Raw genomic sequence first — 27,433 nt, forward strand, 5'->3', positions numbered from 1 at the left:
TGTGTTTATTGTATTGTTGGAGATATTGCTTATGCTGTGTATTGGAATTTTGCATGTACTGCGTGTTTGTAAATTATTAATGTTGAGATATTGTTGTAGAAAGTCAGCATTATGACATCGAATTGCATAACTGCTATGTCATTGATTTTTCACTTAACCCGTGAGATGTCTTTTTGTGCCAACTCCTTGAACTGGTACCAGGAGTTTTTGGTCACGTGCTCCAAAGTGTTAGTGTGACAACATGTCTCCTTACTTGGTCAGTTATAAATGGAAAAATAACTTACAAATAAATACATTTTTATTTAATATAATACTCCAAATTATATAGCTGATATCCCTCCCCTTCATAACAAGATTGTATACTGCTTAATGATAAAAATATTACAATTGAATACTAAAAATATTAAATTAAATACACTCAGAATGGGGACAGAAAGAGAGCTCCAAAAGAAAATTAATTTGTATATTAACATCCTTAAGATGATTTATTGAGAAATACATAACCAGATTGGATGTGATTCACATTTTTTATATGAGCAGCTGCTACTTATTTTTTTTTTGAGAATCCTTGGGTAAGTAAAACATTTATACACGGATCAGTCATAACATTATGGCCACTGACAAGTGAAGTGAAAAACACTGATAATCTTATCATGGCACCTGTCAGTGAACAGGATATATTATGCAGCAAGTGAAGCAGGATAAATGGCCAAGAGTAAGGATCTGAGCGACTTTGACACAGGCTGTTGTGATGGCTAGCTCACTGGGTCAGAGCATCTCCAAAATTGCAACTCTTGTGGGGTGTTCCCGTTCTGCAGTGGTCAGTACCTAGCAAAAGTGGTCCAAGGTCAAATACAACAGACGAGCTACTGAAGCTCAAATTGCTAAATAAGATAATGCTGGTTCTGATAGAAAGGTGTCAGAACACACAGCGCATTACAGTTTGTTGCCCATGCTGACCCCTGTCCACTGCTGAAAGCACCTACAATGGGCATGTGAGCATGAGAACTGGACCACGGAGCAATGGAAGAAGATGGCCCAGTCTGATGAAACACATTTTCTTTTACATCACATGGATGGACAGGTGCGTCCATGCCTTAACTGGTCAGGGCTGTTTTGGCGACAAAAGGGGGGCTACACAATATTAGGCAGGTTGTCAGATTGTTATGGTTGATCAGTGTATAATAGGGTAGAGCTCAGGTTATTCGTAATAATTTGAATATGCAATCCAATAATTATCTACTGAGACGATAAGCCGAGTTACTGTCTGTGGCTTATGAGAAAAAGTTTTACTCACATTAATTCATCACATGTTGTACTGACATATGTAGAACAGCCATTTTTTTTCTCTTGAATACTTCTTGAGTATGTCTCTTTGGAGAAAATGAAGCATGATCATTTTATGTAGAAAATGGATGAATTGTTTGTTAATCTTTGGCGTGCAAGCAATTTAACTATATACATTGATGTACAAGAATCAGTATGAATATCCTTTTCAGATTGACTTATCCTCTATAGTGCATGTCCACTGTGGTCCATGTCACAGAGTGCTGTTTAGCCTTGTCTCACTAGTAATTGCAGGTTGCTTAAAAGAAAGATTTAAAAAAAAGACGTAGGTCCATAAACTACTATAAATCACTATGAATTGACAGAATTGCAGAGCTAATTATGCAGAAGTGTTTTGTTTTCTTATCTGTATGGCGCTTACACAGAATGACCTCGAAATCCATTCTTTTTACATGTTTCATTGCACCAATTAAGTCAATAGAGCAAATATTAAAGACATTAGATGGATGGGTGCTTCACTTCCAAATGTAGGAACAATGGACTGGAATGAATGCAAGAGTTAAATCTATCACAAGTTACTGAATAGCAATCCTTCTGTATGTAGATGGCAACAGAAGAATTCATTTATTTAACAAAAAAACATTAATACACTATATCTCGATTTTGTATCTCACTTCTTTCCATTGCAATCTATAACATTATTATATCCAATTAACTGTGCTATGTTTTTCCTTAGCATTGAATAAAGCTCAGTGTCTACTATTTAATAGGAAGGCAGTACCATCCAACGGCATAGTGTAACAAGGAAGCCAACTACAGACTAGAGAGTCTTACATGGAACCCATGCTAAAGGATAGGATTGTTAAATATCTGGAAGTAAATGGTTTGCATGATCAGAGACATAACGCGTTTACCACAGAAAGATCCTGTCAAACTAACTTCATTTATTTTTTGACGGGGAAACTAAGATAATAGACCAAGGAGGAGCTGTTGATATTGCCTAGATTTCATTAAGGCATTGGACACTTTGGGTTTGGATGTCAAAATAGTTGAACGGATAACACAAATGTTGAGTGGCAGGAGGCAGAAGGTTTTAGTTAATTGTGTATATTCAGAGGACGGAGTTGTTATTAGTGCTGTACCTCAAGGATCAGTATTGGGACCCGTACATATACTTTTTATTAGTGATATTAGAGAAGGTCTTAATGGTAAGGTATGTTTTTTTTGCAGACAATCTGAAAGTCTGCTACATGGCAAATGATTGATGCGCATTAAAAGATTTTTTTCCGCCTGCAGTTTGTCCTTTTCTTTTTTTCCATTTGAATCAACAAATACACATGATTGACGTTATCACAATGTTAGCACTTTTGATAGGCATGAAACATATGGTAGCTGTATATTAAAATGTCATGAAACATATGTGAGGCTTCTGTTTTATTGCAAAATCCCATCATTAGTTATATGCAGAGTACTTTTTGTGTCAACAATTCAGCAATAAAACCAAACATATATGACATGTCTTAATACAGAAGGGCATGATGTTTGTTTTCTTATGTACTGCTATGTACTGTAATTGGTTTCCTCGTTGCAATATTTTGTATTATTAAAGCTGCATTTGCTTGGAGGTAGTTTGTTTGTTTTATATATATAATAATATAATTTTTTTACCATTTGGCCTTCTGGGGGGAAAATATAGTTTGTCTTTTTGTGAAAGGGACTCACCTAAGATTGTCCATGTTTTAAACGCACATGCACCTAGTGCATGTAAAAACCATATCCATATGAATTAATTGTGTTGACTTCACTTTTGATTTACAGATCATTAGAGAGCAAGTTTAGACTTTCTTTCTCAACTTTTGTCCTGTATTATCTGTTAGTTACAATATATCAAACTTTGGTTGTTAAAGCTACCATATACATCATTGATGAAATAAGAGCAAAAAGGATGGAATGTGTTTCAAACTAGACATAACAGCAAGAGATGCCCCTAAAGATATGATGTTGTAAACTATTCCTAATCTGTACCTGCCTACAAGATCACCAGAGATATTTGACATGGTCTGTGATGGCCACACATAAGGTAACATGAGGTTTACCAAAATGAAATACTGGTACACAATAATACCTGGAAAGCTATATATTAAATGCGAGAAATCTAATGTGCACTAGATTCCTAACAAAAATAAGAAGACATTGGGATGGCATATGTAAAACATATGAATTGAACTTGTATCATTGCAGGTTAAAGGAGTAGAAAACATGGCACAGAATGAAACTGAGATATCTTCTTGGAATGGCACAAGTGACTTATTCAATAAATCATGGGATAGAAAAAACGATTTCCGTTTGATCAATACTGCGGAGACGGTTATTCTACCTTCGTTTATTGGCATTATCTGTTCAACTGGATTAGTTGGCAATATCCTGGTATTGGTTACAATAATAAGGTAAGATATATATATATATATATATATATATATACATACATACATAATTAATGAATCTCATCTTGGCAGGCTGATTGTAATAAAGTGTATGGTCTTTATGTAATTGTATAAGGAACCCCAACATCAGTGCAGAGCCTTAACTTAGATAGCCCTGTCTTAAATGATGTTACATTTATGAGTATATCACTAAGAACATTCTGTATTGCAATCAATATACAAATCATATATAAAGTGCAGCATTGAATACTCAATGAATCCCTAAAGAATCCGATTCTAAATAACAATTTTTATCTTATTATGAGCAGCACCCACACTCTGTACCATTCATCAAGGTCCAATAAACCTTCCCTTGGTCAAAACCTTTTTACTCTACCCCAGCAAGTATAGATACTTGAAAATTCTGAATTTGAACATCTCTCTTTTAAATGAGAACATCGATTACCATTTCCAGCATTATATTATATGCAGGTGTTTACAAACAACAACAATAAATAATTATAATAAGTCATTGGTGATATTTATATATTTATATTCAAATAACATTCATATGGAGCATCAGCTTTGTTTAGTGCTGAATCATAAATGATGACACTCATGATTAGATACAGAAACCAGTTGCCATGGATTTCCTTTACTGCTCTGTGCATAAATCCAAAGACTTGAAATGAATGAGCAATACATACTTTTTCACCTTGAATTACCAATTACGTTAAACAATACAGAATATAAATGTATCCTTGATTTTTGTTTTGCTTCGCTGCTTCTGTTACGTAAACATTATTACTGGAAAAATCAAAGAAATTATATACAAGAATTGTTAAATTTCTGGATTTTTTTTTTAGGTCAGCCACAAAAGTGACCTGTTAAAATGACTGTATAAACATTTGGCATTTAATAAAATGTAAACAGCTTTTCATTTGCTCACATATTTAAATGTGATTATAATTGTTTTCATTGCAATTACAATAATTATTTAGGTTATTTTATAAAACATAATTATTTGTAGCACTGTAGCTAGCATTGACATGCAATCATACAATGCCATATAATATACTATAGTTAATGCTCATTATCACTGAAACATAAATAATAAGCAAGAATAATCACACTGTTTTTTTTTTTGTTTTTTTTACCCAGTTAATTTTTCAAATATGTAAGTAGTATATCACCAACATTTCAGGAGTCCAAAGGGGGACAGTATTGTTGCGAGATGCATAGCTAGAGGTAGGGTAGGATAGAGCTAGAATAGGTGGTGTAGTGCTAGGGACATGGCTAGGCAATTTACCTACCTTAAACTTGTGATGTAGTGAAGCAGAACGCCGTGATGTCATATCCTGGTGTTGTGTTTAATTGTCACAAGGTGGCCACGTGAGAGCTGTGACTGAGGTCTCTTCTGACCTCTGATTTCTCCTGACTGGCCCATGATCCACAATGTCTGTAAAAGTGTGACAGTGGGGCTGCTAGACAGGACAGGTTCTCTCTTGCTGAAGGATGTCTATAGTAGTCCCTGATTACTTTGGATTGTGTTAGAAATCATACTTCAGGTTATTTTATGTAACTATTCAATTTTGCTACATTATATACAGTTAAACACCTTGAAATAAACAAAAAAAAGACTTAAGATTTCATATAGGTTCATTTGTCTGAAACTGAGCTACATGCTTTAATGAATTATTATGTTTGAATATTAGATCAAGAAGAAAGACAATACCAGACATTTACATCTGTAATCTGGCGGTGGCAGATCTGGTTCACATTATTGGAATGCCCTTTCTTATCCATCAGTGGGCTCGTGGAGGAGAATGGGTGTTTGGAAGTGCTCTCTGTACTATAATCACGTCTCTGGACACCTGTAACCAGTTCGCCTGTACTGCCATTATGACAGCAATGAGCTTAGACAGGTAAGTTTAATATAAATGCCATGGCTTTACATTGGGTTGACAGATATATGTCATTTAAAATGTTTCATTGTATGCATCAATAGAGTTTTTGTGTGGGTTATGGCCATAAGACGGAATGACAGTTAAAGGTTTAACAAGTCATGTTATCTTAACCTTGATAACCATATTCTAGCCAGAAACAACATATACATTGAAAAAAATGAATAATATATATGTGTAAAGATATATAGTTTGTTTACAATACTCCATATATACACAGAAAGTATAAATCAATTCATTTGTAATAGGTTAAGAAGAAAAAAAACATAAGAATCTTAAAACTCAGCTCAACTAAGTACAGGCAAATATGCATTTTCACTAAAAAGCCAGCGCATGCAGCAGCAAGCTTGCAAAAGCTGAACTAGATTTCAACATACAGATACACTCATCATCAACTTGCACTTGTATTCCACAAATCAGCGCTCAACTCATTGAGATCCAACTGCAGGAGAGTCAGGTGGATGAAAATTTTAAAAAAAGTGTGTATTCATTAAACCGGAGGTTGCTTGGAAGAGCAATTTGCTACCAAAAGTAAAGAGCCTACTGTGGCAATTGGGATATCAATATCAATGTAAGGCTAGGTTTCCACTTGGGTTTTTGTCCTGCGTTTTTTTTCTTGATGAAAAACGCCAGGAAAAACGCCAGGAAAAACGCCAAGAAAACTGCCACTGCATTTACCTGCGTTTTGGCGTTTTTTCTGCAGTTTTTTCTGGCGTTTTAGCCTTTCTGTGGAAATTGCTTTTTTTGACCTTAGGCAGTTTTTCCAGCCTTTACAAGTTAGAAGTTTCACCCAGCTAAAAGGGATTAGGATAAATGGCAAGTATCTGCCCTCTCCTGATGTCATTTACTTGGTAGACCCTTTTGCCTGTTTTCTGTGGTTTGTAAGGCATGCTTTATTTCGAATGTCTGCTCCTCTGGGAAGATTGGCCCCAAATGATGGTGCAAATTGTTTGCTGTTGCTTTTGGCACGCAGGATCCAGTTGATGCGTCGGGTATGTTTGTTTGTAATGGCATGTTTGTTCCAAATGGTGTAAAATTCAATATGAACCAGTCCAGGACTTTGTTTTGTGTGAAACTGTTTGTTTTCAGCCTATTTCTCGTAGGACACACAGATACTGGGTCCATCCTCTGCATTGTAACTGTGGATAAAACGCCATAAAAAACGCCAAGGCAATAAACCCACATGGCTTTTTCATGGCGTTTTTTCTCTCCCATAGACTTCTATTGGAGAAAAACGCCAAGATTTCCTTGCAAAAAACGTGTGTCAACATGCTGCGATTTTGAAAAACTGCCAAAGAGCCCAAAAAAGCAGAAAAACGCCAAAGAGGACTGAAAAAACGCCAAACAGAAAAACGCCAAGTGGAAATGGCATTTTGCGATTTCCTATTGAAGAACAGCTAACATCTGGCTGCTGCGTTTTTTCACTAAAAAACGCCAGGTGGCGCTATTGGCGTTTTTATGGGCGTTTTTAGCAAAAAAAAAAACAAGTGGAAACCTAGCCTAATAGATAAATCCTTGGGCGGTATATAGCAAATCCTTTGTCTTTCCCAACCATCCCACCATGTTCCTGGTGCAACGGCGGGTTTAAAAGTAATAAATGCCTTCAGGGAATATACAGCCTGTTGAGAGGGGATAAAAAAACTAATTCCACACAGGAGTACTACTAGTTGTGCAAAAAGTGTGTTAATACTGTATCCTTTGACTGTAATCAAACTATATGACTCTCATGGGTTCATATTTTAGGTAGTCTGTACACCCCAAAATAATATTAATAAGTTGCCTTTCTGCCTAGTTAATGATAACTATTCATGTCTGAACTAATCAGTTATTGCTTTACAATAGTACTGAATATGTAAGTGAAGTTAGGTGTAAACAGCTCATTGTCTCAACAAAGGGTTGAAGAGGAACTTCATATCCCAGATAAAACCATAACTGAATATAGCACTGCGAGGCATTTACTTTTATATCCATCACGTGTGTTATTATTTATATTTATATTTATTGATCCATTTCAGGTTGTTATTTTATCAACTTAAGCTCCTACAAGTCTCAAAAGTAGGCATTTCATGCAAGTTTTACCTCATTTCCAGCAATCCTTTTCTCTAGTTTTAGTTTTGCTTTTAAATATACTGCCTCTATGTCCCGGTGAATCTCTTTAGGTATCTGTTTTGTTTTTCCTAATAAGCTATACATGTGCCTATGTGTGTTTCCTTTGTTTGCTGAGAAAACAAGTCGGTACTGCTACCCTAGAGAGCTATGTTTACTTTGCACAGTGGATTATTCCTTATGCTTTATTCATCCATACTCTGTTTGCTCAGATGGCACTGTGATTTTTGATAATGCTCATTTATTTTGTTTGAGAGCAGTTGTAATTTGCAATTTCAATGATTCAACGTGCTGGCTTCCATTGCCATAACCCAGTGTCATGGGCAGACCTGTAGAGTGGTAGAATTGCTAAAGTCTGCAGTAACATCACCCAACTGTTAGAGTCTGCTAAACATTATGTAATCCAATGCAAGGATACTTATCCTCTCAAAAGTAGTGTCTGGATCTCCTAGGTTCAGTGCTCTGTGGTATGGCTGTTGTAAGCCAGCAAAGGAACAGGGAAAGAGATGTATGCAGCTGGGACCACCATTTACTGTGCCTCGAGTTGCAAGAACATTGTGAATGAAGCGTAAGGGTTGCAAGGTTTCTAGTGCCCTTTTTATCCTATTTCAACGTGGTGCATACTGCGATTATTTATTTAGCATGCATTCTTGGATGAAGTTTGCAGTTCTATAACACCGCTATTATTAAATGCAATATTTCAACAAACTTCAGAGGAAAATGAATTTTGCCATATTTTGTTATCAATTTATCATCAAGCATAGAAAAGAGATACATTACAAAAATTGCCAGAATTACTTCTACATTCTTTTAAATATTGGCTCAATAGAAGGTTGTGCATTCATCTTCGTACGAACTTTAATTGTACATAATTTTGCATAATGTGTGCATTCATACATATCTCATAAAACTTGTCCAACACTAAATTACCACTTAAGTCAGTAAGGGTTTAATAAAATCTAAGAAACAGAAATTGACTGTTGGATAAGTTCCAATAAAATCTAAGAAACAGAAATTGACTCTTGGATAAGTTCCAATAAAATCTAAGAAACAGAAATTGACTCTTGGATAAATTCCAATAAAATCTGGTTCCAGATAAGAAGCGCAATGGGGGATTCAGCCTAGATAAATAATTTGAAGAATATATGTAAAGCAAGTGAGGTTTGTATGTGTATAGGGTAGTACAACCTGTGTGTGTACAGGGTAGTATGAATGTACATAGGATAGGGTCACTATATATTATTAAATCTGTATGTGCATAGAGTAGCAGGACTTTATAAAGTATACATGTGTATAGCCATGTGTGACTGTAATGTGTATCATGCGCAGTGACACTGTGAATTGCATGTGTATAGTGTAGGGTGACTGTGTATAGTGTATTGTCAATGTTTGATGCTTAGCATGCTTGTGTCTCGGTAAATGTGACTGTTGTGTGTAGTACAGTGTAGTATGCCTGTGCATCGAGTAGGCTGTTTTGTGTATGTGTGTATTTGTTTGGGGTCCTGTGACTTTGTGTAGGGTAGTAAGCATATGAGTAGGATAGGGTCACTACGTATTGTCTGGCATACAGTAGTGTGACTGCATTGTGTAGTATCCATGTGTATTGGGTAGGAGTGTGACTGTACAGGGTAGCATGCATGTGTATATGGTAGGGTAATTGTGGATTTCTTAGCATTGTGTTACTGCATTGTGTAGTGGATATGTGTATGGGGTAGGGTGACTGTGCATTCGGTAGTTGTGCAGATGGAGAGAGACTCTTCATATTCAGTATCTTTTCAACAGCAACCTTTCAACCTTGATCGACATCCATATGCACTGGTGAAAGGCGATCAGAGGATCCCAAGTGATCGTAGAGGGGCTGGTCGGATTATCAGTTGGGTAGCTTGGCGAGACACAAAATAAGGAGTGAAATTTAATGGGGGTTTTTTTTGCATTAAAACAAATTTCATTCACTGTTATTTATCTTGGTTTCACTTGTACTACATTAAATATGTAAATATAATTGTTTTACCTAAATTACATTTTAACATGCATTTTGTAAAGAGTGCTCTTGGATGGGTATGATTACATTTATTTTGCAACAGCCTTTTTATACATATTTTAAATATGTAATTATGTCTTAAAGTACACATTTTGAACATAGGCTGTTATTACTTTCTAAAATGTAGTCACAGAGGGTTTTTAGTAAAAACAATTAAATCCCTTGATCACATACTGCTTTTACATATGTTTGTACAAATATGGGCAGCAAATACAGTGGCAAGACAAAGTAAGTGAACACAGCATTCAAAAAATATATAAAATTGTTATGCATCTAATGAACAAACACAAACTATTTAACTAATAACACACACACATGATTTTATTGTTCTTGTCCATATTAAATACTCCATTTAATATTCACAGTGCGGGCTGGAAAAAGTATGTGAACCCCTAGGCTAAACACTTTAACAAAATCTAATTAGAGTCAGGAGTTAGCAGACCTGGAGTCCAATCAATGGAACGGGATTGGGGGGGTGTTGTAGAGCAACTTTGACATAAGAAAGCATAAAAATGTAAAACATTGAGCAGGCATGGAGTCCATGGCAGGAAGGAAGGAAGTCGCTCCTCTACAAAAAACATTTTTGAGCGACTGAAGTTTGCCAAATACTGGTTTGATACTCCACAATGCTACTGGGAAAATGGTTTGTGGGCTGAAGAAACTAAAGCAACACTATGTATGCTGTAAAAAAAGGGCAATGCATACCAACATGAGAACATTATCCCATCAGTGAAGTACGGCAGAGGGAGCATCATGATTTGGGGCTACTTTCCAAGTTTATTAAGGCATTACTCAGGATAGCTGAAGCTCTGTAGAAGCTGGGTAAAGCAGCAGGAAAATGACCTTAAACATCAAAGTAAATGTACTAACGAAGAAGGTAAAAGAACATGTGACTTTTGGAATGCCCCAGTCAGAGCCCAGACCTTAACCCATTAAAGATGCTAGGGAATGACCGAAAGAGACATGAATATGGCTGCACTTAAGCAGTTCTGTAAGGAAGAACGGTCTAAACTTGAACATTGTGTAGTTCTGATCTGCTGCTACAGTAAGCGCTTGTTTGAGGTTATTGCTGCCAAAGGAGGTTCAACCTTTATAAATACAAGGGTTCACTTACCTTTTCCACCAGCGTTGTGAATGGTTAATGGGTGTGTTCAATAAATACATTAAAGATTATCACTGTTTGTGTGTTCTTAACTTAAGCATGTAGTGTTTGTCTATACTTGTAACATAGATGTCACATTTTATGAACAATTAATGCTGAAAACCAGGTAATTCCAAAGGATTCATTTACTTTTTTGCCACTCTTCATCAAATTAGCAAACTATAGGTAGTTTTGGTAGTAATCTTTCCCTATCTAGGTTTGAGATGGTTTCCTTTTTTGAATGGTCATAAAATTCGAGTTAAGGGTTAGCACATCTGACACTTGCAAAATAACCTGAATAGCATAATATAATTCTTATATAATTCACTTAGCTTCAAAAGGTTATTATTATTTTTTTCAGTCTCTGCTCCACTGGACACAGTTAATAGGTTGTCCCAGGGACCCTATTATATTTCTAACTCCTTCGTGATTATACACTTGGGAGCGATAGCATTCTCAACATTTCTGCCATGTCCTTGTTCAACAGTAATTTCCCTCTTTTATTTTTTTAAATGAGAGGTACAGGATAGTAAGTGTGATTTATCTTTGTTTTTATTGTTTTTACACATTTGTATGTTTTACATGTTTTGTATGTTTTGGGTTTTTTTGCTTTCACATTTGCATATCCCATATGGGATATTTTCAGACCCCAGGAATCTCTTTTAAAACATAGAGCACTTTAAACTAAACCAAAGTTCAGGTATTTAAATACCCTCAATGTGAAAGCACTCACTTTGAGCGCTGTCACATTCAGTCACTTCTGCAGAATACACTCAAATGCATTATTTTTTTGTTTTTGGAGAATGCATATTAAAGTACTCATAGAGTATTTTAGAATTCCGTCTTCTTTATTAGTAGGTGTCAGGGACATTTAACTGTCCCTTTAATTTTTGCATATTGTGACATACGCTGAAATGGTAAATGCAATTAAGAAAGTATTCTTGATGTTGTATTTGTTAATTTAACTTAATTACATTGGTTGAATGATTGAGTAATCAACAACTATCAAATTCTGGGTACAGATTAACACAAATCAAACTGTTCTGGTCACCTGTTACCCACACATCCCTATGATATCTGATCATATACTTTGAAGTTTTCACAGTACACTAATATAACAGAAAGAGCAAGGATTACTGGTCTCTATGTAAAATCCTTAACCATGCTCTGTGAGTCTGTCTCGCTTGCCTTACATACCAGTTTCAGAACCATTTCACTATTGAAGAATAAGTAAGAGAGAAGTGCAGTTACACCATGTTAAACTTTCAATATCGCAAGGTTTCTTTTTATTTTTTATGTGATTTAAGAATTCTTGTTGGATTTGACATTATTTGATTTTTTTTTGTTGTACAAGCGAGCAGCTTTGCTTGGCGTAATTGAATGGCTGAATTGTATTCTTAGCTAAGGTATTATTATGTTTTCATATTGAGAACAGCAAAGTAAAGAACCTATTTCCACCTACGCAATTCTAAACTTACTAATGTTCATGTTCTCCTCTTCATTTACACCTCTTCCCTTGGACAACCCATATCTTCCTTTGGCTCCCAATACCACTTATACACGAACTGCACCCTGAGCTATATTTCCTCTCCTGACCTTTCACTCTCTTTTCCAACTCACCTCACCAACTGTTTCCGGAATTGTATCATGGGGGGGGGTTGCACCCACCTGAAGCTTAACATTTCAAGGACTGGGCTTTTGGTTATCCCTATATAATGGTTATCCCATCTGTCCACAATTCTAGATATCTCTATTACTGTTAAAACTCCGCCATCTGACCAACTGGCCCAGTTCGCTGCCTTGATGTCACATTTGACCCTGCTCTCTCCTTCATCCTTCACATCCAGTCCATCACCAAATCCTGCCACCTTCACCTGAAAAAGCATTCCCCAAATGTGGCCATTCCTTACACAAGAAAAATCCAAAAATATTGTGATAGGCCATCTGAATTATTGCAATTCCCCACCCTACCCTTCACTGCTTAACACTGCAGCTAGACTAATCTTTCTCTGTCACGGTTCCTTATCTGCTCCTTCATTGGCTCATGATACCTTCCAGAACAAAATTCAACCTTCTTACCCTGACATACTGAACCCCCTACATCTCTACCCTGTTATACATATACATCTCTAAAAACCTTCTTTGTTCCTCTCGTGACCTGCATCTTTTTTCTACCGTCATTACCTCTTCTCACTCAAGATTTCTACACATGCTGTACCCCTTCTCTAGTATTCCCTATCCTGTGCTATTAGACTTTCTCCATTGTACGCAGGTTTCAAAAGCTCTTTGAGAACCTGCCTTTTACAGATCATGTCTGTCCTAGTAGTCCTCTCCTACTGTTTCACTTCCCTTAACCAAGGACTAGATTGTAAGTTTGCATGAGCAGGGCCCACTTCTCCTTTTGTACTAGTTTGTGTGATTTTAAATTGTTTTACTGACTACGAAATCTACAAAATCTGCTGGAGCTATATAAATAAATGTAATGTAAAAATATATATATATTTAACATTGTTATTATTTTTTTGTACAATTTTGGTGTGTAACTTACTTTTATTAAAAGTGTGGGATTTTTTTGAATTATTTTTAAAGGTGGGGGGTCGTTTTCGGTTTTGGCTAAGTGAACCCTGAATTTTTGGTTTTGGTCCAGAATTTTCATTTTGGTGCATCCCTAGAATAAATAGAACTATTTCATTTTTAATTATCCAGAATCCTGAATTTGTAGTCACGAAACTTTCTAGGCCCAGAAATCAGTGAGAGGAAAGTAAAGGTTTTGTGTCATTTACTTTATTTTAATCTGCATATCTTATTAAAGGTCATATTTTCTCACAGTGAAAAATTAGTGCGGCCCTCGCACGTATACAATTCTGATGAAGTGGCCCACTACAGAAAAAACTTGGACACCCCTGACATAAGTAATAATTGCTCTACAGCTGTCTACTCTATAGCCCGACCACCTGTTGTCATTCTTTCACTTGCTGACCTTGTTTCAGTGAAGAGGAAACAGCTTTCAGGTACAAGAAGCAGATGTTTTATACCTGTCGCCACAAGACACAGAGCAAACAGGTGATGTACAGGACATTTGGAAACCCAACCAGAGTGGCATGCAAACAAAGCCTGATGTATTTTCACCAGCACTAGGCTAACCCGATACAGGTTCTACGGGCTCCAAAGTATTATTATGCAGTGCTGCTGCAACATATAGGAAATCTGACCCCTCTGAATATATAAACCCTGGATATGAAGCCAAGATTTTAGCCTATGAGGAGATTTCAGAAATACAGTAGACACTAATTGACCCTAACATATATTCTAATTGGAAGTGGTAAATCATCAAGAGTAAAAGTAAAATAAATAAATATTATGCAGGTAGTGATTTTTGGAAACTGAAGAATTATTTCCATGGGATGAAAACATATGAAGCACGCCAATTAGCCATAACATTATGACCACCAGGCTATTATTGTGTAGGACCTGTCAAAGCATGGACTCCATTAGACCTCTGAAGGTGTGCTGTGGTATTTGGCATCAAGAGGTTAGCAGCAGATTATTTAACTTGCGAGGTAGGGCCTCCATGGATGCATTATGGTTACCATGTGTTCCCCAGGTAAGTTACACAAAAAGAGAGGTTGGAATGCAGCACTCAGCAGTGAAATGGTGCACGAGCCAGGGTACCACCAAGTCCCTCAATAAATCCAAAATAAAGAAGCAGAGGCTCAGCACTTCAAATAATAAGGTGAGTTTATTTCACACAGGCCTGTGTGAAATAAACTCACCTTATTATTTGAAGTGCTGAGCCTCTGCTTCTTTATTTTGGATTCCCCAGGTAAGTGACACACGTGCACCAGGCCATTCACGTGATGTAAAAGAAAACGTAATTCATCAGACTTTAGTGTATCTTAAGGAGGTGGGTTGGGAGTTCAGCCTCGTGTGCCACTCATCAGGGGGGTGCCCAGTGGCTGCCAAACAAGGGCCAAAAGCTTACCACTTGGGAGCTTGCACACTGTAAGGGAGGGCAGAGGTGGCACATGCAGGCTGCTAAAGGGGCAGAGTTGACACAGGGAGGATGTTTTAGGGGCAAACGTGGAAAAGGCAGGCTGCTTCAGGAGCAGAGGTGCCACAGACAGGCTGTTTAAGGGCAGAGGCCTACCAGGACAATGTCTGGCTTAGTATATAGTAATGAGAGTTACGCTGTTCCACCATCAATGTCTGGCTCAGTATATAGTGATGGGAGTTATGCTGCACCACATCACCTCAGTAAACGTTATTTATTTAAATGTATTTAATTTATTTATAAGTTAATAATTTGTTTTTTCTGGTTTCTAGTTTTTTTCCAGTTGACATACAGTTTACAAATAAATATTCTTGCCAACATTAATTTTTTTTGTGGAGGGGTGCCACACACAAGATCCGCCTCAGGGGCCAAATACTCTAAGTACTACTCTGACAAATAAGTACACATAACAAGGAAGGAAGGGAAGTTGACTACTGATTTGGTGGTAAAACTTTAAATATCATCCCAAATTGTTATATTTGCTAATTGATGCCCCAAATATAACAAGATAAATATAGGCTGTAAAACTGTTTATATGATCTGCATCTGAAAAGTTTTTAAACATTTTTAGAATGATTTTATTTTCCCAAGTGGAATTTTTTCCGTTTTTATTGGCAAATTACACATTATCTTTATTTGCATGGTATTTTTCATTTTGCTTTTGCTGTCTTATGCAAAAAGTGCATTTATTATGTCTGTGAATTTAGCAGTCATTCTTATCCACATAATGAAATAGTTGCTGTATATAAAGGTAAATGAAACTGTGATTTAGTAATTAGTACTTTGTGTCAAGTAATAAATGTAACTAAGTTTATGCTTTCCAAAGTGTGACCCCCAAAACAATGCATGCCAAAATATACTAACAACAAATTAAAGTAATTAAATTACTCAACACAACCGAGCAAAATAGAACAGAGATTCCTGGCAAATTTAGCAACCACAATTCAATGGTATTCAGATTAAGCTGTTAATTATGTCTTGTCAGTATATGATTGTTAAAACATGCACGTTTCAGTAGTTTAAATTATGTATTTAAGAATACTCTTTCATACAAACGTGTGTATTTTTTCTTATTTGCCATGAGAAACAACACTCCTCTGGAAGCTTATCTTAAATTATCAGCTATTGCAAAAATCCATAGAAATGTTGATACCGTACACAAAGTAAAGGAATTGGGCCAATGATTCTTTGGGCCAGTGGGCCTTTTCTCTGAAGAATTAGGGGTGCTATTCTTGGTATACAACCTTTCTCATCAAGGCGGAAGACAAACTGACTACTAATATTGCTGTTGGTTTATATTAATATCAATTGATTTAAAAAAATGTATGAACTCTCTTTTAGTCATCACCATGGGCTCCATATTGATGACTAAAAGAAATCCACTCCAGACCCATTTTGCATGAACTCCAATGCATTCTATCACATCAGTATTGGTGCGTGCAATCTTTAGAACACTGTAGCACACAAAATCATACATAGTAAATGAACACTGATGTTTCGGTGACATGATTAACTGCTGCTACTCACATTGATTTAACCCATTAAGGACTAGGGCTATTTTACACTATAAGATCAGAGCAATTTAGGTGTTTTTGCTATACCTTTCGCCATCTTTTATTTAGCTGTTTCTTATTGACTATAAATGTATAAATTGTATATATATATAAATAACCACACACATAAAGTGTATACTTTTTCATTCTGCACAAGTAGGACTTTTTCTTAAATCATGTTTATATATATATATAAGGCATTATTTTTATGAATAAAATTTAGGTGGGATTAAAAAAAAAAGAAATTCGCAGTTTCAGTTATAAAATTATACACAGCTAGTATAAATAAGATAAATACAAAACATGTGTTTACTAATTTGCACTGATTTGGAAACCATATATTCCTATATAATTTGTATTTTATGTTTTATACAATTTTAGGTTTTAATTTTTTTATATTAAACCCTAATCGTATCTAATTCCCGAATAACTACACAATATTATCCCCTTAGGGTCAAGTTAAAATATATCAAATTAAAAACATTTTTTTAAATTCAGGGTCTTGCTTCTGTTCTGTTTCTGACAGTCCTTTCACGCATTCCCTCTGTCATCTGACTGTTTTCATGTCTATAATTGGCTGAAGAGGTGATCATATGCCTGGAAGTGTGCCAGATCTGCTGTAGACTGACCACTTTGGTCATGGAACGGTCAGTAACAGCTATGCCTCTGTGATCTCAATGACATAGGAACATTTTTAGCCAGTGACATACCAAGTACATCATGGGTCCTGTAAGGACATCTCTTCATGATGTACTTGGTGAGTGTTTGGTCCCAAAAATGTTTTCAAACCAGGAGTTAAAACTTAACATGGGCAAACACTTGACACATTTATTAGACGTGTGCATTTGAAAACATACAAACTTTATTCTAAATGAAATTTGTACAAATCTATGATAACAAGGAGGGCCCACAATGAAACAATAAAATGCCCAAATACAAAGGGCAAAACCTGTTGCAGTCATTTTCCAATCATACATTTTTGTGGGACAGTTGCCAGTTAATTAGAAGATGTTACATTTGAGTCAATTTGTTAAGCATTTGTGAGTCCCATAAATCTAACGAGCACTTATTAAGTATTAGCAAATACAGCTTCCCCTGGAAAGAATTAAGGACAAGGTGAAAGTGGTTGCATACAGGAAACAAATAGTATACTTAACTATTGCAATGCGAGAGGATGTTCCTCATGCCCCCTACCCCCTCAGTAAAGTAAATATTTCATACATTAAGTAAAAATGTCTCACATTAAATACAAATACATTTCTCAGGGGTTCTGTGGACCTCAAACTACTAGAATTACATTTTAGCACTGCCTGTGGAGGCAGCGCCACAAATTAACAAGCAGTGGGTTGAGTGGAAAACTAATTTTCCTCAGCCAGCTGCCCTAAATATGATTACATTACATTTATTTATATAACACCAGCTATACAATCAGTGGAATAATTTAAATCACACACAAAAACAAAGAGGTACAAAAGTAGTCGAGGACCCTGCTCTTGGGATCTTACAATCTAGGGCATATGGCAGTAGCGTACCTAGCGGGGGGCGGGGGGGGCGGTCCGCACCGGGTGCCGCTCATCACGTGGGTGCCAACTTGCCGGCACCCGGCACCCCTCCAGAGACGGACAGCAATATCCGCCGCTGGAGGAGAAGGCTCGCAAGGGAGCGGTATCGGAGGCCTTTAACAGACCTCCGGCTCCCTTGAGTGATTTTAAGCCGATGGAACCGGCTTAAAATCACTCAAGGGAGCCGGAGGTCTGTTAAAGACCTCCGATACCGCTTCCTCGCGATCGGCGCGGCAACTGCTGCTGTGCGCCGGGGTTTGTTGTCAGTTCCCGGCGCACAACACTGAAGCCACGCCCACCGCCGTCCGTGCCCTCTGAACCAGGAAGAAGACAGAAGAAGAGGAGCGAAGAGAAAGAAAAGGAGCTGACTGGTGTAAGAAGAAAAGAGGAAAGGTAGGAAATCATTCAGTTAGAGTGGATTGGTATGTGTGGATTGGTATGTGTGGAATCTGTGGATTGGTATGTGTGGAATCTGTGGATTGGTATGTGTGGATTGGTATGTATGGAATCTGTGGATTGCTATGTGTGGATTGGTATGTGTGGATTGGTATGTGTGGAATCTGTGGATTGGTAAGTGTGAAATCTGTGGATTGGTAAGTGTGAAATCTGTGGATTGGTAAATGTGGATTGGTATGTGTGGAATCTGTGGATTGGTATGTGTGGAATCTGTGGATTGGTATGTGTGGATTGGTATGTGTGGATTGGTAAATGTGAAATCTGTGGATTGGTATGTGTGGAATCTGTGGATTGGTAAGTGTGAAATATGTGGATTGGTAAGTGTGGATTGGTATGTGTGGAATCTGTGGATTGGTATGTGTGGATTGGTAAATGTGGATTGGTATGTGTGGAATCTGTGGATTGGTATGTGTTGATTGGTAAGTGTGGATTGGTATGTGTGGAATCTGTGGATTGGTATGTGTGGAATCTGTGGATTGGTAAGTGTGGATTGGCAAGTGTGGATTGGTATGTGTGGAATCTGTGGATTGGTAAGTGTGGATTGGTATGTGTGGATTGGTAAATGTGGATTGGTATGTGTGGAATGTGTGGATTGGTAAGTGTGGATTGGTATGTGTGGAATCTGTGGATTGGTATGTGTGGAATCTGTGGATTGGTATGTGTGGCATCTGGAATGGTAAGTGTGGATTGGTAAGTGTGGATTGGTAAATGTGTGAGAGTGATGGGTGTTATGCTGTACCATTTCTAATGTCTTTTTCATTATATAATTATGCTCTAAAGTACATCATAACTCCCATCACTCTCACACATTTACCAATCCACACTTACCAATCCACACTTACCATGCTGTTCCATACAGTGGCAGAGCTGGGAAACAGAGGCCTTGCACCCCCACCCCAGGACTCCTGAAAGGTAAGTGAACTTCAAAGGGGGGAGAGGGTAGATAGTTAGGGGGGGTAGATAGAGAGAAGGGAGTGAGACGGGGGGATAGGGGGTAGATAGGGAGAAGGGAGTAAGAAGGGCTAGATAGGGCAGAAGGGGGTGAGAATGGGTAGATAGGGAGAAAGGAGGGTACCAAGAATATTGAAATAAAGAGTCAGAATGAGAGAGCGAAAAGGAATGGATTAATGTGTGGATGAATTGTGTGAATGAGTGAGAGAATTAATGAATTTGTGAGAATGCATCAATGAATATGTGTAAATAATTTGTGTGAAAGAATAAATTATTGTGTGAATGAAAGTGAATTAGTGAGTGACTGTAAAAGTGTTTGTGTTAATCATAGGTGTATAGTTGATTTGTCAAAAAGGCAAAGATGGTATAAGCAGGGTGTTTATAGGACAAAAATGGCACAGGCAGGGTGTTTATGGGACAAAGATGGCACAGGTAGCGTGTTTATGGGACAAAGATGGCGTACACTCGGCTGTTTGGGAACAATGCTGACTCATGCTGGGCTGTTTGGGGGCAAATATGGCACGTCCTATGTGTGTGTGTAATTTGGGTGCTGGTCAGGTTCTATGTGGGCAATGTGGACACCGTTTTTTTTGGAGGGTTATTAAAGAAAGCACTATTATATGTTCAGTAAATGTTATTTAAACGTGTTTATTTTACTTTATGTATATATATACTTTATATAAATATTCTTGCCAACATAATTTTGTAGATGTTGGGGGGGGGCACTTACAGGATCCGCCCCGGGTGCCAAATACTCTAGGTACGCCCCTGGCATATGGGGTTGATGGGGAAGGGAAACAGTAGAAAAAGACTGCTTGGATGTGGATGAGCTGACAAGGTCCGGATGATCTGTAGAAGTTGTTGATCGTTCAGATAGCTTGATTAGAATGATGGTTGCGTTAGGAGGAAAGGTTGTACGCCTCTTGAACGTGGGTTTTCAGGGAGCAGACAGATAACAAATGGGATTATGATTTGTGAGAATGCCTTCACCTGAGAGTGGTTAGTGGTGAGGAAGGTATGAGGAAATGAGAAGGGAAGGAGATTTGTGGACTGTGGAGGTGTTGTCAAGGGATATGGGATATGTTTAAGGAATAGGGCAAAAGAAAAGAAGCGTAAAAACATTTAAGGGTTCATAGGAAGGAGTAGGGCAATTGGGACAAGGGATTATGTGGGCCACATGGAGGTGGTGTTGCAGTTTTCCCTATCAGTTTCTTCTCTGCAGCTTCACAGGAGCAAAGCAAGGGCAAGGAGACCTTGGGGAATAGGTACAGAGAGAGGACTAGAAAGATAAGGGCATGGGGCACAAAGATACCTAGAGGGATATAGTAGAAGATGCAGACTAAATTTGGTAAGATGGCACAGAGAGAGAGAGAGACTTATTTTTGGGCAACAAATTTAGTTTCCAAGTAAAAAGGGAAGGAAATAAAAATAGTTGTCTGAAAATGAATTATCCAAAAAATCTGAAATGATTTGTGGCCTCATACACAAGTCTAATATTTATGCATACTGAAAGCCCTCCACATGAATCAGGGCACTTAAATGGTTAACAGATATTCTTTTGAGTTTCCTGTGCAACTGTTATTTTTGTCTCCCTCCATGTTCTACTAACATTACCTTTCTTTATAGATATATGGCCCTTGTACAGCCATTTCGCCTGACAAGTTTGAGGACGATATCAAAAACTATTCGTGTAAACATACTCCTTTGGGCAGCTTCGTTTGTTGTGGTATTCCCTGTTTGGGTCTACTCCAAAGTCATTCAGTTCAAAGATGGTTTGGAAAGTTGTGCTTTTGATTTAACAACACCTAATGATGTTCTATGGTAAGTATGAAATGTTTATAGATAAGGATATATACAGTATCTTAAATCCTGTATCAATGATATGCAGAAAATTTGCAGAAATGTTTTATCTTATGTGTATTGACAAAGCAGAAAGGACACTTTCTTCCTTTCAACACTGCATCACCAAAATTTGGAGATTTATGGGAGTGACATTGATTGGTACCAGCATTGATGTGACACAGAGGTGTCAGTTGCATCTCTTTATTTTATTGTTTTTCAATCAAAATGCGTCCAGAAAGAGTGAGGAAAGGAGGGAGTCCAACCATTCTCACTTATTGCTTTGTTTTGGAAATCTCAAAATTCCCCTACAATTCAAGATTGGATTAAGAGAGAGAAATTAATCTGTACCCTGATTTATGACACATCTGAGTTGGATACTCACTGAGTTTAGCTAGAAGTCAGGGGTGCATTGGAATTTGGCTGACACTCACCTCTCCAGCTAGATTTACAAGTGTACAATACCTATTTTCAATGTATACACATTGACTTATTGTTGGGATAATCAGACACTTATCAAGGACAATAAAATACATTCATTTTTTTTATTTATTAATGACAATAAAATATATTGGAGTTCAGACATTCATTCTGTATTTAAATGTGAAGAGGGCAGGGCTTATGCCATGTGTTATTACCACGGCGAGAAATGTCCCTTTTTGGCGCAAAATGTTAAGGTTACACTATTACATCCATTACAGCCATTACAAGGCTCATTTGCCCTCTCTATTTAGTAGTAATGGGGCATCCTCATGCTGCTAAATGAGTTAGATAATACTTGAGTGCATAGAAATATTAATTGAACTAAAAACATCACAACACAATGGACTTGAAATATTTGTAAAATAGTCTCTAATTAAATAAAGTTGTTACTTAAATTTATTTTACTTTTTATCTTTACCGTAGTGCATTTGGGGACATAACATTATTTTTCTATTAGTTTAGATCTGGAAGGTTTATAGATTCAGAACTCTTAAGCTGAACTACCAATTTTCTGTCCTGCCTCACAATGCCTCCTCATGTTATTACCTCACGCTGCCTACTTGTTTAAAAAATAGAGAGTTATAATGATTATTATTTAATTTTCCATGAATAGACGCAGCAACACAAAGCGTTCAAAGTGTTCAAACACAACTCTGTGACCTGTTTTGTTGCATTCAATTTCATCCTAGACATAGTATACATTTTAATTATTTAAAAATATTTATGGTGTGTCCACCATTTCATTATACTCCACAGTTATCAGTGCCACTGATTATTAGATACATTCATTTTTGCAATATAAGTTTTTGAATGTCTTCTGATATATCTTTTCTTTTATCGTTCAAACTTGCCTCAAAAAGGCTCTCAAAGCTGTCCACAACTAGCATTATGAAGATTAATTTTACAGATATACTGTACATGTTTCAATCCAGTAAACACAATGATACAATAAACATTACTGCTGAATTGAATCCACTCCCAAAAATACCACACTGCAGGGCAAACCATTTGAACTCGCCATCCGAAGGCCTTAACTTTGAGGATAAGCACCTTTTGTTAGTGCTGCTATTGTGAGCTGCCACTCTCGTTACAACAGAGCCAACCTTTCAACCTGTAGCAATTTGCTGTTCATACCCAGTTTCCACCTTTTTCCAGGAGTTTTGTCAGTTTGATGGGCATGCATATATCACAGTGCTATACCACAATGTCCTAAAAAGTATTAAAACTTGCAGAAAATGTTTATAATTTGTTTGTCTCAAAAATACCTTAATGACATAACCAGCCATTCATAGGATGGGGTGTCACATAAAAGCTTGCTAAAGCCCTGTTCATTTCACTGACAGCCCCATTAAAAAAACTTTATGAATACTTTAATATACTTCTCACTTTTATCTGATTTGTGAGCTGCAGCCCTGCAGCTGCCCTCCTTCTCAGTGGTCTGACGATTCTTCCCACTGATTGGCTGCTTGAAGTTGTCAATCTGTGGCAGGAAAATGCTCCCATAAAAATCAATGGGACTGCCCTCTGTGCATGTGCACAAGGGTCTGAAAAGATCCCTGTGCTGATGTGAAATGAGTAGATCACGTGTAGGGAGATTATTCGGCAAACACATCACCTGCATATAAATAGATGGGGGGTGCATATGCAAAGGGACCACACAGCTGTCATATGCATTAAATCATGCCATTAAGCACACCCCTAAAATAGAAGTGTCCCTCATTGCCTTTTGAAAAATTGAAAGGTATGCTTTATGGAAGCTTTATAGCAGTAAATTGATACAGGTTAACTATCCCTGGTTAGTTTGCTTTAATGCTTGATGTCTGCTATTAAAATGTTATGAAACAAGGGAAAAGGCCCTTGCTGTGTTCAGTGACATTTTGAATAATTGCAATGTTTTAAACCATTGGAGAGAATCATAGCAATTCATGTTTTTTTGTACCGGTTCAGCTATTTTGTATTGATCATGTAATAAAACCCTTTGATCATCAAAACAAATATGTCTGAGCACTTCTAGTTAATTAACTTCAAAACTGTGATTATTTATTATTTTTTCCCCCCAGGTACACACTGTACTTGACTATCACCACGTTCTTCTTTCCTTTACCACTTATAGTGGCGTGTTATATTTTAATTCTGTGCTACACGTGGGAGATGTATCATCAAAATAAAACAGCAGGACGGTAAGAGCATGAATAATAATAACAATGCCACAAGGATATATAAATAATATAAGAATTTTAACTGTTTGTGAAAAGAGCAACCACAAGTATGTTTATTATGAAAGATTTCACATTTCTAAAAAAAAGCTTGGTCAACCAGTTTTAATTCCATCACTTAATTCTTTATCACATGAACATAGAGGGATTTAATTGTTTCCTCTTTTAATGTACAGACCACATAAACCAATTTTCATGTACCTAAATAACATGTCCTACCCATGTTTCCCAATGGGATTAATATGTACAGTTTACAAGGATATGGCTGCTACTAAACAGCGCAATAGAAATGACTGTGTGACCTGTACAGAAGCATCATTCCCTCCATCTTTTAATCATGCACATGCATTTGGTTTGGCTCTTAAATAATGTAAATTGTTTGAAATGTTCCCTCTTTCCATCTCACTAATACATTATCGCCAGTCTGCTTATAGTTATATAGTAATATTTATACTTCTCCGATGCATGCATTTCCCTTTGCTGTTTTTTTCCGTTCATGGATTCAATCATTTAATTCTTTCCTGCTATTCAGTGACATATATCACCTCAGGATACAATGCCACAAAGCACATCATAATAGTACACAGTCTACATATATCTTCCTGGCATCATTTTTGTCTCCACCTGACATGCAATCGAGTCTGTTATTTTTACTGATATGCTGCTGTAAGTAATTGTTCTTCAATCTCATACCGCATTTTCTTCCACCACTCATTCCTTCTCATATACCCCTCATTCATGGATCAATATTTCTTGTGTTTTACAGATGCTAGTGTCATTTTTGGAAGTGTTTTGTGATACCTAAAAGGGCATGTTATTGAGTTAAATTAGAATGAGATTGAGGGAAGTATATTGCTATTTAGAGAGTGACCCTAAATGTGTTGCTTCACCAATATTTCTCTGAATAGGATAGAGTGAGAACAACTAATTGTTTTCACCCATCTATTGGCAGATGATATGGGACTAACCCTACTTTTTCATTCAAAAATTCTTTGTGCAGTAATAAACAGGCTTGTTAAGAGGGTTGATCTCTAACAGCCATACCCCATTATTTAGTAAACATGGTTTCTTTCTTTTTAAATTGATTGCTTGCAGTCATGTAAACTGACCATACTACATTATTATCTTATATCCAGTGGATTGAGGTTTGTCCTGAAGGATACATAGGAGATAGGTTGGTTTGATTCCTAGAGTACTCCTTGTCTCGTCCATTTGTTTATCATTTGCTATTTTGGATGGGAAACATGTTAGAGCGTTGGCGCATGTTGTACTACAAACATTTTAACGTGTAATGCTGAGGACAGCGGTGAATACATACCCCATACCCTGAGTTTTTACCAATAATGTTCAACTTATGATACTTGTCACAAACTAATCTATTCCTTAATTTATAATTTTATTTAATAAAAAACCAAATGTCATATGCCAGTATTTAAAAAATGTCGTTATTGTCCAGACTCTATAATCAGAACAAATTTAAATTGATTCTATTTTTACCATCCTATTTAATTATAGTGCTTTCAATTGGCAGCAATGACGTTTATTTAATGGGAGACTGCTGAACTAACATCATAAATTCTGTGACTATGAGAGTCATAATTGGTTATTTTACTAAGAAGTTTGTAATGTCAAGTAAAGTTTATATGTCAGAACATTTCCACTGAGAAAGTTCATTTTGTTTATAATAATAACTGTATATTAGGCTATTGGGTTTCTCAATATTGAAATGGCATACATTTGGCTTATTATTATATTAGTATAATGTTGAAATTGGTCATGATGTCACAGTTGTGGTAGTTCTGCATTTACGAGGCTGCATTCGTTTAAGTATCAATTTATCAGTATCAGTTTATTCTCAGAATGGTGAATTGTGGGAAATACATTACATAAAATAAAACTGCTATAAATCAAATAGATGAATGGAGACAGAATGTTTTATGTCAATCACATTCACAGAGATCCACTATCCATAATATATAATTGCTTTGTCTGGGCGGGGCTTAAAGTAAGAGCCAATCATAGTGCACAGGCAGCACTTTCATTGGTCCCTGCTCTACCCAGCAGTTCAATTCCCACCGTGAGGAGTGAAAATGTGCCTCTCTCATTTGCCTCTGCTGTCCTCTGCTTCCCTCCATTGCCTGGCTATTGCCCCTGTTGTCCTCCATGTCTGTCTTCTGCTCACTGCTGCCTTGTGCCCCTTGCTTCCCTCTGATTTGCCCCGAAAACATATTTTTTTATAGAGATCTTAAAAATTAGAAGCAAAACCTCCATTAAACCTCATGAACATATAATAAAGGTATAAAATACAATATGACTAACTTTATTATTTTTAGTATTATTTACCGTACCACAGAAACAACAGGTGAGGAGGGCCCTGCTTTTTATATAAAAATACAACCAATACAACCAAGTACTCGTATCATATGTATCTATTTAATTTCAGGTAGAGTTACCCAAACTGCTAGAAAAGATACTGTCAGACTGTTTCCTTCTAGTTTCTGTTTTCTATCTTTTATTTTGCTGTATTTGATGTTATCGTAGGAAATTTTAAAACAGAAACACATGTCGTACTGGTAAAGCTGCTAGGAGTATTCACTGGTAAGCAATGTAACAAACATAGCCACAGAAAAATGTATACAAATTCAAGCAAAAGACATACAAATAAATTGACGTATTTGATGTGTGGTTAAAAATAAGGATACATGTATCATATATTTTGTATTTTTGCCTGTCTTTTTCTTGCAGTTACAACAACAGTTTACCGAGACAGAGAGTTCTGCGGCTTACTAAGATGGTTCTAGTGTTGGTGGGAGTTTTCATAGTCAGTGCTGCCCCTTATCATGTAATACAGATTGTGAACCTTCACATTTCCAAACCATCTCTAATTTTCTATGTCAGCTATTACTGCTCTATTTGCCTCAGCTATGCAAGCAGCGGCATCAATCCATTCTTATATGTTCTCCTTAGTGGAAACTTTCGTAAGAGACTTCATGAATGTACTAAAGTCAGAATAAAAATGTCAGACCGTGAACTGAACAATATTGATAATACTTTGAAATCCAGTTTTTAGGACTTTTGCAAACTATGTATTTTTGTATATATATATGTAAATGTATGTACATGAGGAAGAGTTCATGTATCATTCTATGCACGCACAGTGGTGTAAAATTAGAGTAGAGATTAAGGGGTAAACATGCCAAATATGTTGACGTTTAGGTATATCTAACTTATTATTTGGACTAAGGTTAACTGTGTTATATATATTTTTAAATTATATCATTAGCAGAATCAATGGCGATATGATATGATTTATGCGTATAATTAACTCATCTATTCAATTGGTGTTACTTGACCCATACA

The 27,433-nt window shown here is 36.7% G+C and overlaps 1 protein-coding gene across 1 annotated transcript; it reads left to right on the forward strand.

Moving 5' to 3' along the window:
* Positions 1-1,033: 1,033 nt before the first annotated feature.
* Positions 1,034-27,433, forward strand: MCHR2 (melanin concentrating hormone receptor 2). Its single transcript, XM_053460303.1, has 6 exons — positions 1,034-1,084; positions 3,529-3,734; positions 5,426-5,635; positions 21,162-21,356; positions 23,918-24,037; positions 26,819-27,433. The coding sequence occupies exons 1-6, from the start codon at positions 1,034-1,036 to the stop codon at positions 27,141-27,143; spliced, it is 1,107 nt and encodes a 368-aa protein (XP_053316278.1). The 3' UTR covers positions 27,144-27,433.

The sequence above is a fragment of the Spea bombifrons genome, chromosome 3, assembly GCF_027358695.1.
Source record: "Spea bombifrons isolate aSpeBom1 chromosome 3, aSpeBom1.2.pri, whole genome shotgun sequence".
In the NCBI taxonomy this organism is placed as follows: Eukaryota; Metazoa; Chordata; class Amphibia; order Anura; family Pelobatidae; genus Spea; species Spea bombifrons.

Bases quoted from the DNA above. Each gene is read 5' to 3' on its own strand.
- MCHR2 (XM_053460303.1), top strand. From the start codon at position 1,034: ATGGCCCAGTCTGATGAAACACATTTTCTTTTACATCACATGGATGGA. The intron at 3,735-5,425 runs GTAAGATATATA...TTTGAATATTAG, and splicing joins GTATTGGTTACAATAATAAG to ATCAAGAAGAAAGACAATAC. The intron at 5,636-21,161 runs GTAAGTTTAATA...CTTTCTTTATAG, and splicing joins ACAGCAATGAGCTTAGACAG to ATATATGGCCCTTGTACAGC.